The sequence below is a fragment of the Bufo gargarizans genome, chromosome 2 (genome assembly GCF_014858855.1).
Source record: "Bufo gargarizans isolate SCDJY-AF-19 chromosome 2, ASM1485885v1, whole genome shotgun sequence".
Taxonomy (NCBI): domain Eukaryota; kingdom Metazoa; phylum Chordata; class Amphibia; order Anura; family Bufonidae; genus Bufo; species Bufo gargarizans.
This window is the reverse complement of record NC_058081.1, coordinates 228,044,235-228,068,750: the sequence shown is the minus strand read 5'-3', so window position 1 is coordinate 228,068,750 and position 24,516 is coordinate 228,044,235. Positions and strand designations below refer to the sequence as shown.

General features: G+C 43.0%; 1 protein-coding gene across 1 annotated transcript in view; it reads right to left on the bottom strand.

The window, feature by feature from the left end:
* Window positions 1–24,516, bottom strand: part of CDC123 (cell division cycle 123) — a 92,429-nt gene that overhangs the window by 36,276 nt on the left and 31,637 nt on the right. The window contains exon 7 of the mRNA XM_044280076.1: window positions 6,107–6,155. Within this exon, the coding sequence (XP_044136011.1) occupies window positions 6,107–6,155 (49 nt within the window). The remainder of the gene's footprint in view (window positions 1–6,106; window positions 6,156–24,516) is intronic.

The following is a 24,516-nucleotide window of genomic DNA, read 5'->3' as shown; positions in this document are numbered from 1 at the left end:
TGGAGGTCAGACTAATTTCCAATTAATCTTAATGATGAAAAAATGCTCATAGGAAAGTAATAGTTCCCTGAGGCAATCTTTTCCCAATATGTTTTCCAACAAGTTTTTTTTTTTGTTTTTTTTTAAAGGTAAAAATATGGACAAGCTTATTTTCCAGCACTGTAAGGCTATCTGCACATTCTGCGTATTTGTACAATCCACATGAGAACTGCCAAAAAAAACTAAAATTAAAAATTAGATAAAAACTGTGTAAAAACTCCACATAAATCCACACTATTTAAGGTGGATTTTGTGCAGTTTTTGTTGCAGATTTTCTGGTTATATCCTGGAAACGATAATGATGACTTATCCTCAGGACAGGATAATAGAAAATGGGGCACACTCACCATACTGCAGAGTGCTAGCACGGTTTAAGACCAATAAACAAATGTAGACAAAAACACAAGAAAACTGCACATCCAAAATAACTAAAATCAGGAAAAAACACATTAAAAATTGTATACAATAAACTCAGTGCCGGATATGACCAAGAACAGACTAATACGGTAGCTCACCAAGTACTAAATATGGACAAAACATGTGTAGCCAGGGACAGTATAGAAACAAATAATAGTCAGAACTAATAGTGTACAATTTTAATTTGTTCTTTGAACCTAAAATTCGAATAAAAAAAGAATTTAAACAGAACTAATAGTGATAACGTGACAACAATATTATATATACACTTTTTTATATATATATATATATATATATATATATATATATATATATAAAAAAAGAGAAAGTCCAATGGGAGCACCAACCTGAGAATGGGTGCAAAGTCCAAAAGGGGGTGACGAATAGTATAAAAGAGAAAAAAAAGAGGACTGCACTCCAAATTGTGATGAAAATCCAAGCTGTTTTATTCACCCATAGTATGGCAAATCTTGCGACGTTTCAGCTCATACGAGCCTTCCTCAAGCAGGAAGGCTCGTATGAGCTGAAACGTCGCAAGATTTGCCATACTATGGGTGAATAAAACAGCTTGGATTTTCATTACAATTTGGTGTGCAGTCTTCTTTTTTTTTCTTATATTTATATATATATATATATATATATATATATATATATATATATATATATAAAATATAAATATATAAATCACTGTACCTGCAGATGAAATAGAAAATTGGTCCCAGGCTGTAAAGTGAGCATTGTCAGAAACGCCCCACGCATATCGCCAGGAATACCCAGCGTCCTCAGGGGTCCAATTATTTATTATTGTACACAATTTTTTATGCGTTTGTGTTTTTCCCTATTAAAAAATTATGCCTGGTTTTAGTTATTTTGGATGTGCAGCTTTTAGTGCGGTTTTGTTGTGTTTTGTCTACATTATCCTCAGAATAGGTCATCATTATCACATCAGTGGGGATCCAAGTCCCGACACCCCTGCCGATCAGCTGTTTCAGGGAGCCACTGCCCTCACCGGAGCCCTTGTGAGCGATACAGGCTCCTGGCAGCTTTCCAAGGACAGCGCCGTACATCATATAGTGGCAGTGCTTGGTATTGCTGCTCAGCCCCATTGACTTAAATGAGGCTGAGCTGCAACTAGGTCCCATGACCATGGTACAGTGATGTCACTGGCCTAGGAAGCGGCAGCAGCGCTTAAGGCATCTAACAGCTAACAGGCGGGGATGTCATAAATTTTCCTGAGTAATCCCTTAACAACCCCACAGAAGTCTATGGGGAAATCCACTCTATACAAGGTGCAGAATGGCACAAACAATTGGCATGCTGCAGATTATAAAATCCTCAAGGCAGGTCAGTTCCTGCACATACAAAATACACAAAGAAATTGGGCAAATCTCTTTCACTTTGCTGCAGTTTAGGCTATAGTCACACAAACGTATTTTGTTTCCGTGTCAGTTCTGTTTGTTTTTTTTTGCAGATAGGTTGCGGAGCCACTCATTTCAATGGGTCTTAAAAAAATGCAGACAGCACGCTGTGTGCTATCCGCATCCATGTCCGTTCAGTAGCCCCGCAAAAAAACAGAACATGTCCTATTCTTGTCCTTTTTGCGGACAAGGATAGGCATTGTTACAATGGATACACACAAAAAAAATAAACACGGATGCCATACGGACGTTATCCATTTTTTTGGGGGCAGATCCGCCATTGCTCACATGAATTAAAAGTGGCTTTTAGAAACGAAATATTGATGATCAGGGTTAGTCATCAATATCGCAGGAGTCCCACTGATCAGCCGCAGTGCTTGGCAAGCAATGTGCCGTCTTCATTCTACACCACAGCACTGTACATTGTATAGTGGTGGTGCTTGGCACTCCAGTCACAAAGTCTAGGTGACCGATGGACGTGACGTCATGGACTGAGGAAGAAGATGCAGCGCTCAGCAGAGTGCCACTGCCCCTTCCTGAGGAATAGGTCATCAATATTCATGTCCCATAAAACTCGTTTATTGGTCGCGTGAAAATGTCTGACCCAGGTTCAGCGGTAGAAATCAATAAAAGCAACTCACCTCATTTTCTGTGTGAAATCTGCTTTAATAAGTGTCATGTCACTTATTGACATGGATTTCAAATTCGAGCAGAAAATTCTGCCGCTGTGTGAACGGCAACACAAATTCCCACTGGATTTAGATTTCATTATGGCAAACAGGTCATAATCGTGTGAAAAAAAGGACAAAAAAAACCCCGCTGTGTGAACACATCTATACTGCATCTGATAAAGCCTTGATAAATATTTCCCCACTAATAGTTCTATAGTAAAGTATGGGCAAAAATATAGTGATTTTTGCTTCTGGGCCATGCATTTTAAATTTACCGTATATGGCCTCATGCACACGACCGTTGTGTGCATCCGTGGCCGTTGTGCCGTTTTCCGTTTTTTTTCGCGGACCCATTGACTTTCAATGGGTCCGTGGAAAAATCGGAAAATGCACCGTTTTGCAGCCGAGGCCGTGATCCGTGTATCCTGTCCGTCAAAAAAATATGACCTGTCCTATGTTTTTGACGGACAACGGTTCACGGACCCATTCAAGTCAATGGGTCCGTGAAAGAACACTGATGCACACAAGATTGGCATCCGTGTCCGTGATCCGTGGCCGTAGGTTGCTTTCATACAGACGGATCCGAAGATCCGTCTGCATAAAAGCTTTTTCTGATCTAAGTTTTCACTTCGTGAAAACTCATATCCGACAGTATATTCTAACACAGAAGCGTTCCCATGGTGATGGGGACGCTTCTAGTTAGAATACACTGCAAACTTTGTACAAGACTGCCCCCTGCTGCCTGGCAGCACCCGATCTCTTACAGGGGGATATGATAGCACAATTAACCCCTTCAGGTGCGGCACCTAAAGGGGTTAATTGTACTATCATATTCCCCTGTAAGAGATCAGGGCTGCCAGGCAGCAGGGGGCAGACCCCCCCCCCCTCCCCAGTTTGAATATTGTTGGTGGCACAGTGTGCGCCCCCCATCGTGCCCCCCCTTACTCCCTCTAATGTTAGAAATCGTTGGTGGCACAGTGTGCGCCCACCATCGCCCCCCCCTCCCTCTATTGTAATAAATCGTTGGTGGCACAGTGTGCCCCCACCATCGACCCCCCCTCCCTCCCTCTATTGTAATAAATCGTTGGTGGCACAGTGTGCCAACCACCATCGGCCCCCCCTCCCTCTATAGCAGTAACAACATTGGTGGCAGTGTGCGGCCTCCCATTCCCCCCCCCCATCATTGGTGGCAGCGGAGTTCCGATCGGAGTCCCAGTTTAATCGCTGGGGCTCCGATCGGTAACCATGGCAACCAGGAAGCTACTGCAGCCCTGGTTGCCATGGTTACTTAGCAATAGTACAACAGTATAAGATTCATACTTACCTGCTTGCTGCTGCGATGTCTGTGACCGGCCGGGAGCTCCTCCTACTAGTAAGTGACAGTTCTTTAGCAATGCGCCGCACAGACCTTTCACTTACCAGTAGGAGGAGCTCCCGGCCGTTCACAGACATCGCAGCAGCAAGCAGGTAAGTATGAATCTTATACCGTTTTACTATTGCTAAGTAACCATGGCAACCAGGACTGCAGTAGCGTCCTGGTTGCCATGGTTACCGATCGGAGCCCCAGCGATTAAACTGGGACTCCGATCGGAACTCCGCTGCCACCAATGATGGGGGGGGGGGGGGGATGGGAGGCCGCACACTGCCACCAATGTTGTTACTGCTATAGAGGGGGGGCCGATGGTGGTTGGCACACTGTGCCACCAACGATTTAATACAATAGAGGGAGGGGGGGGGGGGGCGGTGGTGGGCGCACACTGTGCCACCAACGATTTCTAACATTAGAGGGAGGAAGGTGCCGCACCTGAAGGGGTTAATTGTGCTATCATATCCCCCTGTAAGAGATCGGGTGCTGCCAAGCAGCAGGGGGCAGTCTTGTACAAAGTTTGTAGTGTATTCTAACCTGAAGCGTCCCCATCACCATGGGAACGCCTCTGTGTTAGAATATACTGTCGGATCTGAGGTTCACGAAGTAGCTCATATCCGACAGTATATTCTAACATAGAGGCGTTCCCATGGTGATGGGGACGCTTCAAGTTAAAATATACCATCGGATTGGAGAAAACTCCAATCCGATGGTATAAAAGAACTCCAGACTTTACATTGAAAGTCAATGGGGACGGATCCGTTTGAAATGGCACCATATTGTGTCAACATCAAACGGATCCGTCCCCATTGACTTGCATTGTAATTCAGGACGGATCCGTTTGGCTCCGCACGGCCAGACGGACACCAAAACGACTTTTTTTTATGTCCATGGATCCTCCAAAAATCAAGGAAGACCCACGGACGAAAAAACGGTCACGGATCACGGACCCACGGACCCCGTTTTTGCGGACCGTGAAAAAAAACTGTCGTGTGCATGAGGCCTATACCAGTTTTAGTTTATACGGTATTTGATTTTCTGGCATAAAGCTTAATTTGAGGGTAAGCACAACATTTACAATAAACCATGCATTTCTTTGTATCGCCACACGCAAATGTATCTGAAAACATGGTCGGGGCTTTACAGCTGAGCCAATATGCAACGTTTCCCAAAACTTGCGCATGAAGCAGGGTATTAAGATCCCTTTCAGAACCATGGCCTTTAGATGTTAGGATGCTCACAGCAAACATCTCACCCTTGGAATGGCATAATCTAAAGGTGAATAGGTTTTTGTTTTATATTTATATTATATTTCCTTTTTTCTATGGCACAGGTGGGTCTTTTATATGGTACCAAATGTAAAGTAGTATTTTTTTTATAGTTTTATTTGGAGAAAAATTACCAAATATATTTTAAAAAAAATCCTTCTTTATTCCCTTCATAATTTAATGCACTGTATTTACCTCAACCAACATGTTTTCTAGCAGAGTATACCGTAATCTCACTTTTCTGAATATAGTGATATCACATGTGCGCTGTGCCCAACATACACATTTGCCTGAGAACAATGGAATCTTCCAGTCTCCGTACCATATGCAGGGCTTACCTCTCCTGACTGTCTGCTTTCTCAAGTGCTTGCATTCTCTAACAATTCTGGGGCATCTAAACGTATGTCTCTATGTTCAGCCATTCCTTTATAATTCCTGCTAGAAGTTATGTCTGTATTACTAGCAATCTGAAATGAAGATCCAGCTGGGTGTTACCAGATGAAAGTGTGTCCCTGCACAGTCTAACACTATCCAATCAGTGTAGTCAGTGTCAGACTGTGCAGGGACACCCCCAACTGATAACACCCAGCTGGACCTTCATAGCTTCTATCAGAAATAATAACGGAATGGCATAATATGTCAGTAGAGGGGACAGGTCCTCTTTAATGGCCGCACTGTGCAGGGCAATCTGCCATTAAAGTACAAATTTAGATTTATGCCCTGGCTGCATGAGGCATAGTCAGCTAAGACATACTGTAAATTTTCAGATTTTAGACGGGAAAGGATTTATAAATCTCCCCCCAATATGCATAGGGGGTTAGGTTAAATGTGATCAACTGGGTCCCTTCAAACAAAACAGGGGATGAAAGAGAAGAGAATAACCATCTTGGGTCATAAAAAATATAAATATGTGAAGGTATAGTTTACCTCATACTTCACACTAGGATCAGGGGAATCATCTGTACAGTGAAGAAACCTGTAAAAGAAATCTGCATGAGTGGTCTACAATATAGACCTTGTCCAGTACACACCAGTCACCCCAGTAATATGTACACATGTATAATGCAGCACTGGTGATTCACAGTCATGCAGGCACAGAACATTTTCCTCCTTTAAGGCCTAGTTCACACGAACGTATGGCTTTTATAGTTTTTTTGCGGTCCGTTTTTCACTGATCCGTTGTTCCGTTTTTGAGTTCCGTTGTGTTTCCGTTTCCTTTCCGTTTTTCCGTATGCCATGTACAGTATACAGTAATTACATAGACAAAATTGGGCTGGGCATAACATTTTCAATAGATGGTTCAGAAAAAACGGAACGGATACGGAAGACATATGGATGCATTTACGTATGTGTTCCGTTTTTTTTTGCGGACCTATTGACTTGAATGGAGTCACGGAACGTGATTTGCGGCCAAATATAGGACATGTTCTATCTTTCAACGGAACAGAAAAACGGAAATACGGAAATGGAATGCATACGGAGTACATTCAGTTTTTGTTTTTTTTACGGAACCATTGAAATGAATGGTTCCGTATACGGAACACAAAAAAACGGCCCGTACACTCGATTTCTTCTGAGCGCACGGCGTCATTGGTTGCTATGACGCTGTGCACTTCCTGCTGCCGCTGTTGTACAGTGATACACTTGTATAGATTATACCAGTGTATTACTGTACTGCCGCGGCAGAAGGAAGCGCACGGCGCCATAGCAACCAGTGACGCTGTGCGCTCCTGCACTCTGAAGAAATCCAGGCCGGTATCACACGGACGTGTGCATGAGGTTTTAAAGGTGGGTTTCCACATTTAAATATTTTGTAGCACATGCATTTTTACAGAGTGTGGGTGGTTTTTTACAGGTGAAACTTAAAAAAAATAATAATAATAATAAAAAAGCAGTCAATTACCACATTGCAAAAATGTACAACCCTCTGTAAAATGCATGTGTTCTTTTGTGACACATTTTTTTAACCACAACAAAAAAAAAAAAAATAACATGTGAATCTAGTCTAAGGCTGTGGCAAGACTTTGAAGCTCCTTTGAGTTCAAATTAGTCTACTTTCACACTCGCGTTTGGCGCAGATCCGTTTGTATTATCTTTAACATAGCCAAGACGGATCAGTTTTTTTAGTGTGCCAGATTGTGTCAGAAAATGGATCCATTCCCATTGACTTACATTGTGTGTCGGGACGGATCCGTTTTGCTCAGTTTCATCAGACGGACACCAAAACGCTGCAGGCAGCATTTTGGTGTCCGCCTCCAGAGCAGAATGGAGGCGGAACGGAGGCAAACTGATGCATTCTGAGCAGATCCTTTTCCATTCAGAATGCATTAGGGCAAAACTGATCCGTTTTGGACCGCTTGTGAGGAGCCCATGACGGGTCTCACAAACGGAAAGCCAAAATGCCAGTGTGAAAGTAGCCTTATACTGTACAACTCCATTAATCTCTAGAGATTAAATTGCTCTAGCAGCAGAGTCTAAACTGCAGCGTCTTTTTCTTATTTTTTTTTTTAAACTGTTTTTATTAAGTTTTCAAATATTTAAAGAATAAACATACAAACAAAGGCAGTGTCGCACTGCTACCATTGGTATCCATTCTTACAAGTGCAAAGTAATTTACAAGTTGTAGTCTCCATGAACATACAGAGGCTGACAAAAACCCAAAGTGGGTCGCGTGGGGTAAAATTGGTCAAGTGTGCGTTAGTGAAGGTGATGACTCTGTCCCAGAACTTTCTCATCATTGGACAGTCCCATAGACAATGGTAAAGTCCAGCGTCCAAAGTCCCGCATTTAAAGCAATTGGTGGTGTTATATATACCCATTCTAAACCCCCTTCTCGGAGTCAGATATGATCTATGACAGATTTGTAGGATCATCTCTGTGTATCTTGCTACAGGTAAATGTTTGTATGAGAATTCCAGTGCCCGGAGTATCACTGATGGGGTGGCTTGTGGTACCTCTGTCTGCCATCTAGTCATGGGAACTGTGGATGTGGAATAGTCAATTGGTACATGGAGGAATTTGTAATTTGTTGAAATTTGTTTCTTCCCCTCATTGGGATTCGAGAACCATTTTTTAAAGTATGGACTCCACTCACGTTCCGTCAAGGCGGAAATCACTTCATTGATATAGCTTTTTGCTTGTAAGTATGGGAAAAAGGGAAAAACTACAGTGGCGGAAATAATTATTTGACCCCTCACTGATTTTGTAAGTTTGTCCAATGACAAAGAAATGAAAAGTCTCAGAACAGTATCATTTCAATGGTAGGTTTATTGTAACAGTGGCAGATAGCACATCAAAAGGAAAATCGAAAAAATAACTTTAAAATAAAAGATAGCAACTGATTTGCATTTCATTGAGTGAAATAAGTATTTGAACCCCTACCAACCATTAAGAGTTCTGGCTCCCACAGAGTGGTTAGACACTTCTACTCAATTAGTCACCCTCATTAAGGACACCTGTCTTAACTAGTCACCTGTATAAAAGACACCTGTCCACAGAATCAATCAATCAAGCAGACTCCAAACTCTCCAACATGGGAAAGACCAAAGAGCTGTCCAAGGATGTCAGAGACAAAATTGTAGACCTGCACAAGGCTGGAATGGGCTACAAAACCATTAGCAAGAAGCTGGGAGAGAAGGTGACAACTGTTGGTGCGATTGTTCGAAAATGGAAGGAGCACAAAATGACCATCAATCGACCTCGCTCTGGGGCTCCACGCAAGATCTCACCTCGTGGGGTGTCAATGGTTCTGAGAAAGGTGAAAAAGCATCCTAGAACTACACGGGAGGAGTTAGTTAATGACCTCAAATTAGCAGGGACCACAGTCACCAAGAAAACCATTGGAAACACATTACACCGCAATGGATTAAAATCCTGCAGGGCTCGCAAGGTCCCCCTGCTCAGGAAGGCACATGTGCAGGCCCGTCTGAAGTTTGCCAATGAACACCTGAATGATTAAGAGAGTGACTGGGAGAAGGTGCTGTGGTCTGATGAGACCAAAATAGAGCTCTTTGGCATTAACTCAACTCGCTGTGTTTGGAGGAAGAAAAATGCTGCCTATGACCCCCAAAACACCGTCCCCACCGTCAAGCATGGGGGTGGAAACATTTTGCTTTGGGGGTGTTTTTCTGCTAAGGGCACAGGACAACTTATTCGCATAAACGGGAAAATGGACGGAGCCATGTATCGTGAAATCCTGAGCGACAACCTCCTTCCCTCTGCCAGGAAACTGAAAATGGGTCGTGGATGGGTGTTCCAGCACGACAATGACCCAAAACATACAGCAAAGGCAACAAAGGAGTGGCTCAAGAAGAAGCACATTAAGGTCATGGAGTGGCCTAGTCAGTCTCCGGACCTTAATCCAATCGAAAACCTATGGAGGGAGCTCAAGCTCAGAGTTGCACAGAGACAGCCTCGAAACCTTAGGGATTTAGAGATGATCTGCAAAGAGGAGTGGACCAACATTCCTCCTAAAATGTGCGCAAACTTGGTCATCAATTACAAGAAACGTTTGACCTCTGTGCTTGCAAACAAGGGTTTTTCCACCAAGTATTAAGTCTTTTTTTGTTAGAGGGTTCAAATACTTATTTCACTCAATGAAATGCAAATCAGTTGCTATCTTTTATTTAAAGTTATTTTTTCGATTTTCCTTTTGATGTGCTTTCTGCCACTGTTACAATAAACCTACCATTGAAATGATACTGTTCTGAGACTTTTCATTTCTTTGTCATTGGACAAACTTACAAAATCAGTGAGGGGTCAAATAATTATTTCCTCCACTGTATATGTGGGTATTCCTTCTGCAAGTCCTGGAGTGGTTTAACCATTCGTGTTTGCGTGCTTATAAGTTTGTCAATGTTGGTGATGCCTTGCGATTGCCAGCGTTTGAACGTTGAGTGGGAAGATCCGTTCTGAAATGAGGGGTTCCTTACTAGTGTCAGATGCACCGAAAATGATGCAAGTAATTTACACAGAACTCTTGCCCTGCACCATGCCCGCCATGTTGTCATGAGGAGAGGATTCGTTTTTACCATTTGGGGGAGATTTCCGAATGAGATGTGCAGTAGGTTCGGTAGTGCTATATGTAGAATAAAGGCTTGGTCCAGCGTAACCAGAGTGTATTTCGACGTAGAGTGTAGCCAGTCTCGTACCACTCTCATCAGAGCCGCAATATTGTATAATCTAATATTAGGAAAGTTTAGGCCCCCATTTAATTTTGGTTGTTGTAGTATGTACCAAGCTATTCTAGGGCGCCTCCCATTCCAGACAAACATCCTATATAGATAGTTTATCCTTTTTTCGTCTTTAGGCCTAAGGCAGATGGGCAGCATTTTGAGGATATACAATAGCCTGGGAAACTCTGACATTTTAAGAAGGTTTGTCCTCCCCACATATGAGAGTGTGAAATGTTTCCAGGTCGCCAGGGTAGACTCCAGAGAAGAGAGATAGGGTCCTATGTTACAGTTATACAATTGCGGTCTTTTTCTTTTTTACACAACACAATTGCCAGGAAGGAACCAAACATTTCAGATAATTGCATTTATGTGCATCAATCATCTCCTCTCAGTGGGGACAAGCGATCACTGCTGTGATCGTTCATCCCCATACACACATTCATTGTTTCTGGGCAGCAGATCCCTGTTGACACAAGATGATCTTCTGCCCAGAAACAATGATTTTGGGTGTGGGAATGAAGATAGGATCACCTGATGAGCGGGGATTCTCTCATTCATCAGGTGATCGGCAGCCTCTTTACACAGGGAAATTATCAGGAATCAGTGTTTCTAGAAGCGCTTATCCCCAATTACAGCCCCGATTGTTGTTCTGTGTTAAAGGACCTTTAGGTCAGTGTCAGACAGCTGTGTACAGTCTGGAAAATGGTAGAGTACAACACTGTGGACCCACTGTAAGGCAGGAACTGGCAGCATCATATATTACTATGCTGTCAGTTCGGGTCAGGGTGATGCAGGAGACATATGGACCATTTTTTCCCCAGACCACACACTGCCATCTGACCCATACATTAGGCTTACATGGACTTCTCCCCATAGCCAGGTTGTCCTAATCAACACTTGATCAATCAATGAAATGAACTGATTTAAAAACAACCTATATCATACCTACACATATATATATATACACACACACACACAGTAAATATATAAGCAGTTTATTTAACCCAAGGAAATGTCCCAACAAGGCATTTGCATAAAGAATATATTGCTATGAAAAAACATCTGCTGGACAGAAAGTAATAGAAGGTGATGGTAAGTGTTTGTAAGATGGAACATCAGACTGGGAATCACAGAACGTGCATGTAAATTTCAGGCTGAAGACAGGTTTAATGTATTATACATCTCTTTATTGCCCTTTGCCGATAAATCTTGCTCTATTCCACAGCTTACAAACCAATGCTAGCAAAGCAAGTCTGTATGCAATAAAATTAAGAAAAAACTGCAATGCCTAAAATAAGGCAGAGACAGTAGCCCCCAAATCATAAAATTCATGTTAAGCAGTTCCATGACTGGGCCATTTACCCTCTTCTTGAACAGACACTTTGTTTCTTTCTAGTATAAGCGACTTTGAAAGCTTTAACTTTTTTCGTTCAGATTATATATACAGTACAGACCAAAGGTTTGGACACACCTTCTCATTCAAAGAGTTTTCTTTATTTTCATGACTATGAAAATTGTAGATTCACACTGAAGGCATCAAAACTATGAATTAACACATGTGGAATTATATACATAACAAAAAAGTGTGAAACAACTGAAAATATGTCATATTCTAGGTTCTTCAAAGTAGCCACCTTTTGCTTTGATTACTGCTTTGCACACTCTTGGCATTCTCTTGATGAGCTTCAAGAGGTAGTCACCTGAAATGGTCTTCCAACAGTCTTGAAGGAGTTCCCAGAGATGCTTAGCACTTGTTGGTCCTTTTGCCTTCACTCTGCGGTCCAGCTCACCCCAAACCATCTTGATTAGGTTCAGGTCCGGTGACTGTGGAGGCCAGGTCATCTGGCGCAGCACCCCATCACTCTCCTTCATGGTCAAATAGCCCTTACACAGCCTGGAGGTGTGTTTGGGGTCATTGTCCTGTTGAAAAATAAATGATGGTCCAACTAAATGCACCGGATGGAATAGCATGCCGCTGCAAGATGCTGTGGTAGCCATGCTGGTTCAGTATGCCTTCAATTTTGAATAAATCACCAACAGTGTCACCAGCAAAGCACCCCCACCATCACACCTCCTCCTCCATGCTTCACGGTGGGAACCAGGCATGTAGAGTCCATCCGTTCACCTTTTCTGCGTCGCACAAAGACACAGTGGTTGGAACCAAAGATCTCAAATTTGGACTCATCAGACCAAAGCACAGATTTCCACTGGTCTAATGTCCATTCCTTGTGTTCTTTAGCCTAAACAAGTGTCTTCTGCTTGTTGCCTGTCCTTAGCAGTGGTTTCCTAGCAGATAGTCTACCATGAAGGCCTGATTCACACAGTCTCCTCTTACCAGTTGTTCTAGAGATGTGTCTGCTGCGAGAACTCTGTGTGGCATTGACCTGGTCTTTAATCTGAGCTGCTGTTAACCTGTGATTTCTGAGGCTGGTGACTCGGATGAACTTATCCTCTGCAGCAGAGGTGACTCTTGGTCTTCCTTTCTTGGGGCGGTCCGCATGTGAGCCAGTTTCTTTGAAGCGCTTGATGGTTTTTGTGACTGCACTTGGGGACACTTTCAAAGTTTTCCCAATTTTTCGGACTGACTGACCGTCATTTCTTAAAGTAATGATGGCCACTCATTTTTCTTTACTTGGCTGCTTTTTTTTCTTGCCATAATACAAATTCTAACAGTCTATTCAGTAGGACTATCAGCTGTGTATCCACCTGACTTCTCCACAATGCAACTGATGGTCCCAACCCCATTTATAAGGCAAGAAATCCCACTTATTAAACCTGACAGGGCACACCTGTGAAGTGAAAACCATTTCAGGTGACTACCTCTTGAAGCTCATCAAGAGAATGCCAAGAGTGTGCAAAGCAGTAATCAAAGCAAAAGGTGGCTACTTTGAAGAACCTAGAATATGACATATTTTCAGTTGTTTCACACTTTTTTGTTATGTATATAATTCCACATGTGTTAATTCATAGTTTTAATGCCTTCAGTGTGAATATAGTCATGAAAATAAAGAAAACCCTTTGAATGAGAAGGTGTGTCCAAACTTTTGGTCTGTACTGTATCTATATAATCTCTCTCTCTATATATATATATATATATATAGATATAGATATAGATATAGATATAGAGAGAGAGAGAGAGAGAGAGAGGTCTGTTTTTCACATTTTTATTTTTTGCTTTAATAGCACAAAGTGTATCTAAAGCACTTTTTAAAATTGTGTCCCTATTCATTTCGGTTGCTTTTATAGAGCGGATATACAATTTACTGTTGCCAGGGGAAGCTGTTTCTGTTATTGAGGCCGGGTATGTGATACCGCCGCCGCCGCCACCTGCATGGTATGGATCATCCCTTCCACATCATTCTTTCACTATATTAATTTCACTATATTAGTGTTACCATATTAATTTACAAAGGTGTGTCTCTTCCCTCAATATACATCGCAATATGGTTCTTATATATAATTTATAACCTATGTTTTTTGGGCATAAATGAACTGGTACCTTATTAATCAACAAAATACTGCAACTCTTTCATACGCGATTTACATGCGGTTATTGTATATATTGCATAAGTATATGATGAGCCCATATTACTTCAGTATATTTAAATAATCAAAGCTGTAAATATATGACTCAATATTTCTCATCATATTTATGCAATTTATGTGTGGTTCATTCCAAATTAGTTATATCGAAATATTCCTTTTTTTTATCATTTATTGCATAATGCGTTGGTCTTTTTAGTAGAATATATAATATATATATATATATATATATATATATATATATATATATATATATATATATATATATATATATATATATATATATATAGCAAACAAATAAAGTAGCAGCACACCACTAAGTGCACTAAGAATGAGTATACAGGTGAATATGTGAACAGGGTCAAATACATGACTCCAATATTATTATTATTATTTACTGCAAATGCAGTAAAGAAGCTATTAGCGCATATTCTTGATCAAAAATATGTCGGGCCCACCTACCAGGCGACAAGGTTGCTTCTTATCAGGTGGGACCTACTCTAACATGGAGGGTCCAGCTCCATTTTCACTCTGATTTAAAAACACCAAGGGCTGGGGGATGGGCGAGGAGTGCTAAATTCCAAAGAGGATGCCTAGTCCTCTATAATATACATATAAGCAAAAAACGGAACAGCACCTCCTGAGACTAATCGCAGGTGCAAGCTACCCGGCAATAATACAGCAAACAAATAAAGTAGCAGCACACCACTAAATGCACTAAGACTGAGTATACAGGTGAATATGTGAACAGGGTCAAATACATGACTCCAATATTATTATTATTATTATTATTTACTGCAAATGCAGTAAAGAAGCTATTGGTGTTTTTAAATCAGAGTGAAAATGGAGCTGGACCCCCCATGTTAGAGTAGGTCCCACCTGATAAGAAGCAACCTTGTCGCCTGGTAGGTGGGCCCGACATATTTTTGATCAATAATATGCGCTAATAGCTTCTTTACTGCATTTGCAGTAAATAATAATAATGATAATAATAATAATAATAATAATATTGGAGTCATGTATTTGACCCTGTTCACATATTCACCTGTATACTCAGTCTTAGTGCATTTAGTGGTGTGCTGCTACTTTATTTGTTTGCTGTATTATTGCCGGGTAGCTTGCACCTGCGATTAGTCTCAGGAGGTGCTGTTCCGTTTTTTGCTTATATGTATATTATAGAGGACTAGGCATCCTCTTTGGAACTTAGCACTCCTCGCCCATCCCCCAGCCCTTGGTGTTTTTAAATCAGAGTGAAAATGGAGCTGGACCCTCCATGTTAGAGTAGGTCCCACCTGATAAGAAGCAACCTTGTCGCCTGGTAGGTGGGCCCGACATATTTTTGATCAATAATATGCGCTAATAGCTTATTTACGGCATTTGCAGTAAATAATAATAATAATAATATTGGAGTCATGTATTTGACCCTGTTCACATATTCACCTGTATACTCAGTCTTAGTGCATTTAGTGGTGTGCTGCTACTTTATTTGTTTGCTGTATTATTGCCGGGTAGCTTGCACCTGCGATTAGTCTCAGGAGGTGCTGTTCCGTTTTTTGCTTATATATATATATATATATATATATATATATATATATATATATATATATATATATTTTGGTGTAGGCTTTATTTATTTTTCAAAAGTTTTTTTATTCTTTTTTATATATATTTTTTTTTTTACTTTATTTTAAATAACCAGACACCGGGAGCCCCCCCCCCCCCCCCAATCTGTTAAACAGCTTAGATTCCGTGGTCACTATTGACTGTGGCATCTAAGAGGCTGAACTGCCGGGATTCAAGCTAGCTCTCATTCCAGCAGTTGCAGCAGGAGCCATACCGGACCTTGGGCAGTGCCCACAAAATTGTCTTAGCGGATAGATTCGTCATCATGTGAAAAATAGCACTCGATCATGATGGATATTCAAGCAGTGGTCATAAAGGTAATTTCTACTGCCTTATTTAAGAGCAGGTTATTATATGGGAGAAAAGCTGAGTTATCTGTGAATATATATCTATATATATTTTGTGGCAAGGTGAACAGTAAAATGCATGGGAAAGTCCCGAAAGGGGAGTATATCTCTCCCAAGTTCCTTAACCTGAAATCCAGGATGGTGCTGGAACATAGTTTCTGGAGCTATTTTCTTTATTTATTCAGGGCTGGATTTTACTTGGATTGGGATGGTAGGTTTTGGCAGTGGGGCCTCCCAATCCACTCCCCCAGTCCGGGGCAGGTTTCTTCCCTGGCAGGAAGGGATCTCCAGGTGAGGCCTGCTGTAATCAGGCCAGCATATAGCACCTTCCAGTATGTCAGTCTGGGAGAGAGAGTGTTTGTAAAGCAGAGTCCTGCAGAACCTCTGTGTGTGGTCTCAGTCAGGAGGACTCAGGGGCCACAAGGCTTTGAATAGCCTAGAGTTTGGGGGACCACGCGACGCCTGCACTGATGGCCAGAGTCAGGCAGACTTCTGGGCCCTAGTTCCCCTGACACACTGTCTTGCTACAACCTGGAGGCTGCTGGGCGATTGGCTGAGAAAGCCGCATCTGAGTCCAAGTGTGAACTGCGTTATGTCGGCGAGTCAGGGATTAAGCAATATGTTTAGTTAGAGCCCAGCCGGGCCAGTGTTTATTGTTTTGTACTATTTGTGTCGTGCTGTGTCTGAAGACTGTTCAAGAAATGAACTGTTTGGACATGCAACACGGTTGGCAGCGATAATTCTTTGAGAATGACCCCCCAAAAAAAGAGATTATCCCTTACTATATATAATATATCATCTCTTTTTCGGGGGTCATTCCCACAGAATTATCGCTGACAACCGTGTTGCATGTCCAAACAGTTCATTTATTGGACACAAATGAAATGAATGGACCTGTACAGGAACCATTTACAGAATTTTTAGTTCACCTTCTACTGATGAGGTAAAACAGTAAGCTTAGGTATAAGTACAATATTCTTGCAAATCTCTGGAAGTATAAAGCAATATAAAAAAGAGTAAAAGAAAATAGTACTAAACAAAAACTTTTTTTAAAGTGTTCTTGTGTTTGCTATTCATCGCCTTGACAATTTCATAAGACTAAGAACTGAAATTGAACAGTAATAAAAATGCTAACCTCCTGCCATGGTACAGTAGTTGTACTGGCTTGGTAAAATGAAGAAACAGAATTACACACCATGTAAACACCAAAGTGAATGCACGGTTGATGGTCCGATTATACGGATGTACCACATTATATCAATATGCAGCCAGTAATTATACAAGATTATTCCTCCATGCACTGCTGGTCCTGTGCTGATAAGCGTGGACAGTGGAAACGCGCTGGGAACATGCAGGTCTTTATGATGAGCGTGAACAAAAAAAATTCCATCAAACACTTCCAACATAATTTCTTTCCGGCAGAAACAAAAGAAATGATTAAAAATATAGACATGACATATTTAGCATGTTCTCTAAACGAATGTGTACAATAAAGGCTCTACCACAACAATGTCAGCACTTGTCATTACGTCAGGAAAAACATGCTGTGAATTGCAGTTTATTATGTAAAATGTTGATGGTTCAGTCAATATGTGACAAGTCCTGCTCAAAATAGCATAAGGTAGAACCTACAGAGATCAATGAAATCTATAAAACAGAGATTCTAGCTTGCAATACAAGCTGAACAAAATAATCATAATCCCCTTCTCATGCTTTTCTTTTAATAGATATTTAGCCAATTAATGGTGTTCTACTGGGAGCATTAGGTAGAAAGCTATGGCAATCATTTTAAAATAGTCCCTCACAACCATTTTCAGATACAAAGGCACACTATTACCATATCTATAGCAAATATGCAATTGTACAAGGAACATCACCCTCGCCCGGCATGTTGGAGGAGCTCCTGCATACATGTTCTGGCTCACTTAAAGGGGTTGTGTCATCTTATACATGGGGGCATATTGCTAGGAGATGCCCCCAATGTCTGATAGTTGTCGGTCTCACCTCTGGGACCCACACCTATCTCTAAAATAGAGCCTGCAAAGAGAAGGAGAGAGGCAAGCGTGGTTGCCCTCCATCCATTTCTATATGACTGCCAACAATAGCCGAGTGCTGGCTAGGCAGTTTCCATCAGCCCCATAGAAGTAACTGAAGCGGTGGCTGTGCTTGAGGGGTGAGCTTTCCAATTCATTTCTATTGGATCTCAGAAAATAGCTGAGCGCCCCCCTTGGATATTTTCGGCACTCCCATAAAAAAGAATGAATGGAGAGCAGCCGCACATGAGCGGTCTGCCATCCTTCTCTTTGTGGGCTCCGTTTCAGAGATAGGTGGGACCCACTGATATCAGACAATGGGGGCATATCCTAGCGATAGTCCACCAATGTATGAGATGACACAACCCCATCAAAGTGTTTTCTGTCAATTACCTCAATTGTTCATTTGCATACAGTATAGATTAAAAGTACTTCTTCTCCACAACAAGGCGATGGATCACTCATCGTTAAATTAGTTACACAAGAAACAATGGAAATTGCAGCAGTTCCTAGCTAGCATACATTTCAGTTTCTGCGGCATGGTCCTCCCAAGAGGTGCTAAAAGTTACTGAAGAGGACCTGTCATCTCTCCTTACACGTCTGTTTCAGTAAATACTTGCACTTCCCATGCAAAGCGTTGCGTCATTGCACAGTCTGACACTTCCAGGACTGAATGGTGCGAGTGTGCGGGGATACAGCAGACTATTCATTTACAGAACTCTAGGAAGAACAGAGGAACGGCACAACATAGAATCATAGGCATAGATGTACCATACACTTATTTACTACAACCGACATGTCAGGAGTGGTCACGGGTTTGCTTTAAAAGGCACGCGCCTCTTAAGTCAGTGGGACTTTGTATTAAGATTTTCTTATGAAATGCTGGTCTTCGTAAATTTCCCTCTATGTGCAAGTGTCAGGATAGAATGGCGCCGTGACCACTACAAATAGCATCCAGAATTTTCCACTGACCAAAGGCAAAACTTCAATTGATCAATGGCTATACAACTACCACCTGAGAAGACGCAAGCAAAATCCACAAGTCAATGGATGCTGAATATTCACTTAGATGATACCTCATGTAAGGGGGTATGAGGCGGTATGACAATAGGTAGCATAACTATGTGTTCTCTTCTATGTGAAACTACTGTTTTTGTGCTGTCCGTGTGGAAGGAAAGACTAATGCAAAAACTTTAGAGTCCATTGAATTGTATCCAGGTTTAGGCCGTACCCCGTGACTATATAATATCCCCCTAATATCTGCATAGAATTATACTGATGCAGTAATATAACACTAAGAAGTGGGTTTATCATCTGCCATGGCCATACTGCTGTGACCGAATATTAGAGTCCAGCAGAGAACTTGGGACAGATATGTTTCTTTGTAATATGGAAAGAAGGTTCAAAAGAACAAAGTAGCCCATTAGTTGCCACCTAAACAATAACTAACTGCTGGAACTAGATTCTGGAATTTTAGAATAGAGAGATTATCTTCTTCACGGTTTATTCACACAGCAAAATAAAGCAGAAAAATCCAGTTTGCTGTGCAATCAATAAAAGAAATCCCACACAGTGGTACGTGCGCGCAGAGTCCTAGACACAGTGGTACGTACGCGCAGAGTCCTAGACACAGTGGTACGTGCGCGCAGAGTCCTAGACACAGTGGTACGTGCGCGCAGAGTCCTAGACACAGTGGTACGTGTGCGCAGAGTCCTAGACACAGTGGTACGTGCGCGCAGAGTCCTAGACACAGTGGTACGTGCGCGCAGAGTCCTAGACACAGTGGTACGTGCGCGCAGAGTCCTAGACACAAGTGGTACGTGCGCGCAGAGTCCTAGACACAGTGGTACGTGCGCGCAGAGTCCTAGACACAGTGGTACGTGTGCGCAGAGTCCTAGACACAGTGGTACGTGCGCGCAGAGTCCTAGACACAGTGGTACGTGCGCGCAGAGTCCTAGACACAGTGGTACGTACGCGCAGAGTCCTAGACACAGTGGTACATACTCGGGTTGTTGTGGGTATCGTAATTTCGATACCCAATCAATACTGTTGTCCTGGTATCGATACGATACCGGGATTTCAAATTTTTTTTTATACTGGCCTGCGCTGTAGCGCAGTCTAGTATCTCTGAACATGAGCGCGCTGCTGTCAGCGCGCTCTTGTTCTCTCAGCAGCACAGGGGAGAAGGAAGCAGTCTCTCCCTCCCCCCTGCTGCTGCTGCCACCAATGGGGAGAGAGGGGCGGAGGAGGGGAGGGCGCACTGCGCCACCAATAATAGAATTTTTTTATTCTGTTTATTTGGAGCAGATTCATCAAAAAGAAACAAGGCACGGGTCATGTACCCACATATCATACATTACATACACTTTCCCCACATGGTTTCCAGAGAAAGCCAGGGGGCACAAACAGTTACATGAGGAAACATGAGTTTAGTATACATGAATCTGACTGCATTTTTCAATTTTTCTGAAAGAAGTAAAAGCAAATAGAAACCAGAAAGAAATAAAGAAAAGACAGGAAAGAGGGGGGAGGGACAGAAATAGGGGGGAGGAGGGGTGGGGAGGCAGGACTACACTGCCAGGGGTCCCAGGGTATTACCCAGAGAAGCTTTAAGATACCACGAGGTATACTGAAAGGGCTTCACCAGTTCCCTAGTCTCTGGGGGACTAAAGTGCGCGGCAATAAAAGTACGCCATTTATTAAAGAACTTGGAAGCTGAACCTTCTTTGTGCCTAGACGCTTCAATCCTCTCAAATCCCAAAAGAACTTTCAATTCAGAGACCACATCAGGGATGTCTGGCATGGCATCTGTAAGCCATCTTTGGAGCAAGACTCTTTTGGCTACTAATAAGACTGAGTGCAACAAAATCGGGATCCGAGTTTGGTTCACCGGGCGGATGTAATGAAAGACCAGGGCCTGGGGTTCCATAGACAATTCCACCGACCAGTACTTCTTAATATAATCTATCACCGCGGCCCAGAATTTGACTACCTCAGGACACGTCCAAATGCCATGCCAGAAATCCGTAGCCGCCAACTTACAATTGGGACAGTGTGTGATACGATCCGGAAACTGGGGAGAGGCTGGAAAGTTAAAACCATAGATTGCCCGATGCATCATCCTGAAAAAAGTTTCACGCCAAGTCTCACCTATCACGCACTGGCGTACCTTACTCCAACCTTCCAGGATCTTAACCCCAATCTCATCATCCATGGTGATGTGTTCCCATTTCTTAAAAAGTGCGGAAGCCTTGACCTTCGTGAAATTTCCTGAAAAGGCCCTATACAGCCTAGAGAGAGAAACTGTTTGGGGGGAGAAACTGAGGACTTCATCGAAGGAATTTTTGGTCGCTTCCCTCGACAAATCGCGCAATCTATGTGAACAGAAACCCACAATCTGCATTATTTGCAGGAAATGGGAATCCGGCAGAGCGTATTTTTCCTTCAATTCTTTTGGAGTCAGCCAGCGTTTGTCCCCCAGATGCATCAGATGCTCCGCCCTAGTCAAACCCCTAGATATCCACAGCTCAGGAGGTCTCAAACTAGTTCCGGAAGGGAATTCCGGATGACCCCATAACGGCATCCATTTGGAGATCGCATGAGGTAAGTTAAATGTCTTCCTAACCGCCTTCCAGGTTGCTATCGTATCTCTCAATAAAAGCGAAGATTTAATATCCCCAGGCAATGCAGACAGGTTAGAGTGAAGGCACGACACCAAGTTCCATGGGGCAACCAGGTTTTGTTCCACCTCCCTGTTAGAGAAAAGATCCGTGTCGTGTACCCAGTCGGACACGTGACGCATGAGACATGCTAGATTGTATCCCCGTATATTCGGGAATTTTACTCCTCCCTCTGGTTTCCATAGCATAAGCTTCGAAAGAGAGATACGAGGGCGCCTGCCAGACCACAAAAACTTGGTAAAAGCCTTATTTAGTGCAGTGACATCTGTATGTTTCAGTAGGATCGGAAGCGTCTGGAGAGGGTAGAGCAGCTTAGAAAAACTCATCATCTTGATGAGCTGGCACCTCCCCAGCAGAGATAAGGGGAGTGAATGCCATCTCCCTAGTTCAGAAATTATTTTCGTTATGAGGGGAGGATAATTTAGCGAATACAGTGACCCCGGAAGCTTACCGATTTTGACCCCCAAGTACGTAACCTGTTTCTTAACAACAGATAAAGAGAGACCAGCATCCCGCCAAAGCTGCGGTGGGTTAGCGGCGTGTAGCTCAAGAATCTCACTTTTAGACGAGTTTATTTTATACCCCGAAAAGGACCCAAAAAACTCAGGAACTCCATTAAGGGGCCCAAGTGACGCTGGGGGGTATCCATGAAAATCAAAAGATCATCAGCATACAAGGTTAGTTTGACCTCCTTCTTGCCTATGGTAATGCCCTTGTATAAGTCAGAATCCTCTAGAAATCTGGCTAAAGGCTCGATGGCTAGGTCAAAAAGAAGGGGGGAAAGCGGACAGCCCTGTCTAGTCCCTCTCTGAAGGGGGAAAACCCGAGACAAAAAACCTCCCGTGTGAATGCGCGCAGCCGGACTAGAATAAAGACCTCCCAAAAAAGTACGGATATCCCCAACAATCTGGAATTTATCTAGCACCGCCCCCAACCAGTCCCAACGCACTGAGTCAAAAGCCTTTTCCGCATCTAAAGCCAACAAAATAGGGGCCCAGGCTGGCTGAGGGCGGCGCCTGACCCAGTCCAATGTTGCCAATACCTTCCTAATATTCGCCACCCCCGACCTCCCTTTAATGAAACCTACTTGGGAAGGGCCCACCAGGGTAGGCATTAAGAGACTCAATCTGTCAGCCAATATTTTAGTCAATATCTTGAGATCCTGGTTAATGAGTGATATCGGGCGATACGAGCCTGGATCTTGCGGGTCCTTATTAGGTTTAAGTATCAGTTTAATGTGGGCAACATTAACATGAGCTGGAAAACTACCTGTGTGCAGAAGATGGTTAAAATACTCCGTCATCGTGGGGGCAAGGTTGTCCTGTAAGACTTTATAAAATTCTCCTGAGAATCCGTCAGGGCCTGGCGCCTTACCATTATGCAAGGAGCGTATTGTATGTAGCACCTCCTCAGCCGTTATTTCCGCATTCAAAGATCCCTGTTGTTCCTCCGTCAGGGAGGGCAATTTAACGTCTGACAGAAACCGCCTACCCTTCTCAGGGTCCACTGGAGTGTCACTATAGAGACGCTCATAGTATTTTCCCAGCAAATCATTTATCAACTTAGGATTTGTTTGGGTCACTCCCCCCTCCTCTTTCAGAGCCGTAATGACTGTAGGAGCCCTTCTGCCCCGCGCTAAGTTAGCCAACATTTTGCCTGACTTATTCCCAAATCTGAACAGATCTGTCTGGAACTCCGACCTGTACATCGCCTCCCTTTTATCCACCCAAACTTCAAAGTTGTTTCTAGCTGCGATCCAGGCCTCCTTATTCCGAGTGGTGGCCACCCGAAGGAACTGAGTGTACGCCTGTCTAAGAGCCGAGCTAGCCTCCTGGTATTGTTTAGCTACCACCTTGCGCAAATTGCTGACATAACTGAGAATTCGACCCCTCAGGACCGCTTTAGCAGTCTCCCAGTGGGTCGAAACATCTGATGCATCCCGGGGATTGTCACCCTGAAACTCCCACCACCAACCTTGCAGTGTATCTTTAAAGTTGTCGTCTCTGGCCAGAAAAGAAGGAAAGCGCCATAGAAAATCAGTTCCTCTGGGGTAGGTATCCTGCAGGGAAATGGAAATAGGTGAGTGATCGGAAATAAGTAAGTCATGAATTTCAGCGGAGACCACCCTAGATGCCATGTGCAAGGGAAGGAAAAGATAATCAATACGGGACCATACATTATGTGCATGCGAGAAATGCGTATACTCCCTGTCATCAGGGTGTAAAGAGCGCCAGGTATCATACAATCCTGTAGAGGTTAATAAGGGAGGTATAACCTTGTCAGAGAGCCTTTGCGAACTGACCATCCCCACATCCCTCTTCCGGTCTTCCAGAACAGAGGCGACTGAGTTAAAATCGCCACCCACAATTCTGTTGCGAGTTCCATCCACATGCAGTCTGTTCTCTAGAAGAGCGTAAAAGGGGGCATTATTATCGTTCGGGGCATAAACATTATGGATGCTATAAGAAATTCCTCCAATCTCTACTAATAACCTATGCCACCTGCCCTCACTGTCATGAGATTCCGATAATATTTTCCCTGAAAAATTCCTATGTAGCAATGTGAGTACTCCAGCTTTGCGCTCCCTGGCCGAGGATCCGCACACAGAACCTACCCAGAATTTTTTCATTCGGAAGAAATCTTTCTCCTCCAAATGAGTCTCCTGCAGGAGAACTATATCAGGTTGAAAACGCTTCAGGTGGCGCAAAATCTTTGACCGCTTCTGCGGGGAGCGTAAACCCTTGACATTCCAGGAGATAATTTTCATTGTAGCCCTGGTACGTACGGATCCCTGAGCAGAGAAAGCCAAGGGAGAGGGGAGGAAGGAAGGAGAAAGGAGGGAGGGAAGGAGAACAGATAACACAAGACAAAAACCAAAACACGTGCAACCAAATAGCCCTGCCTAGATGAGTGGCAGCAGAAGCCAAACCGCCAGGC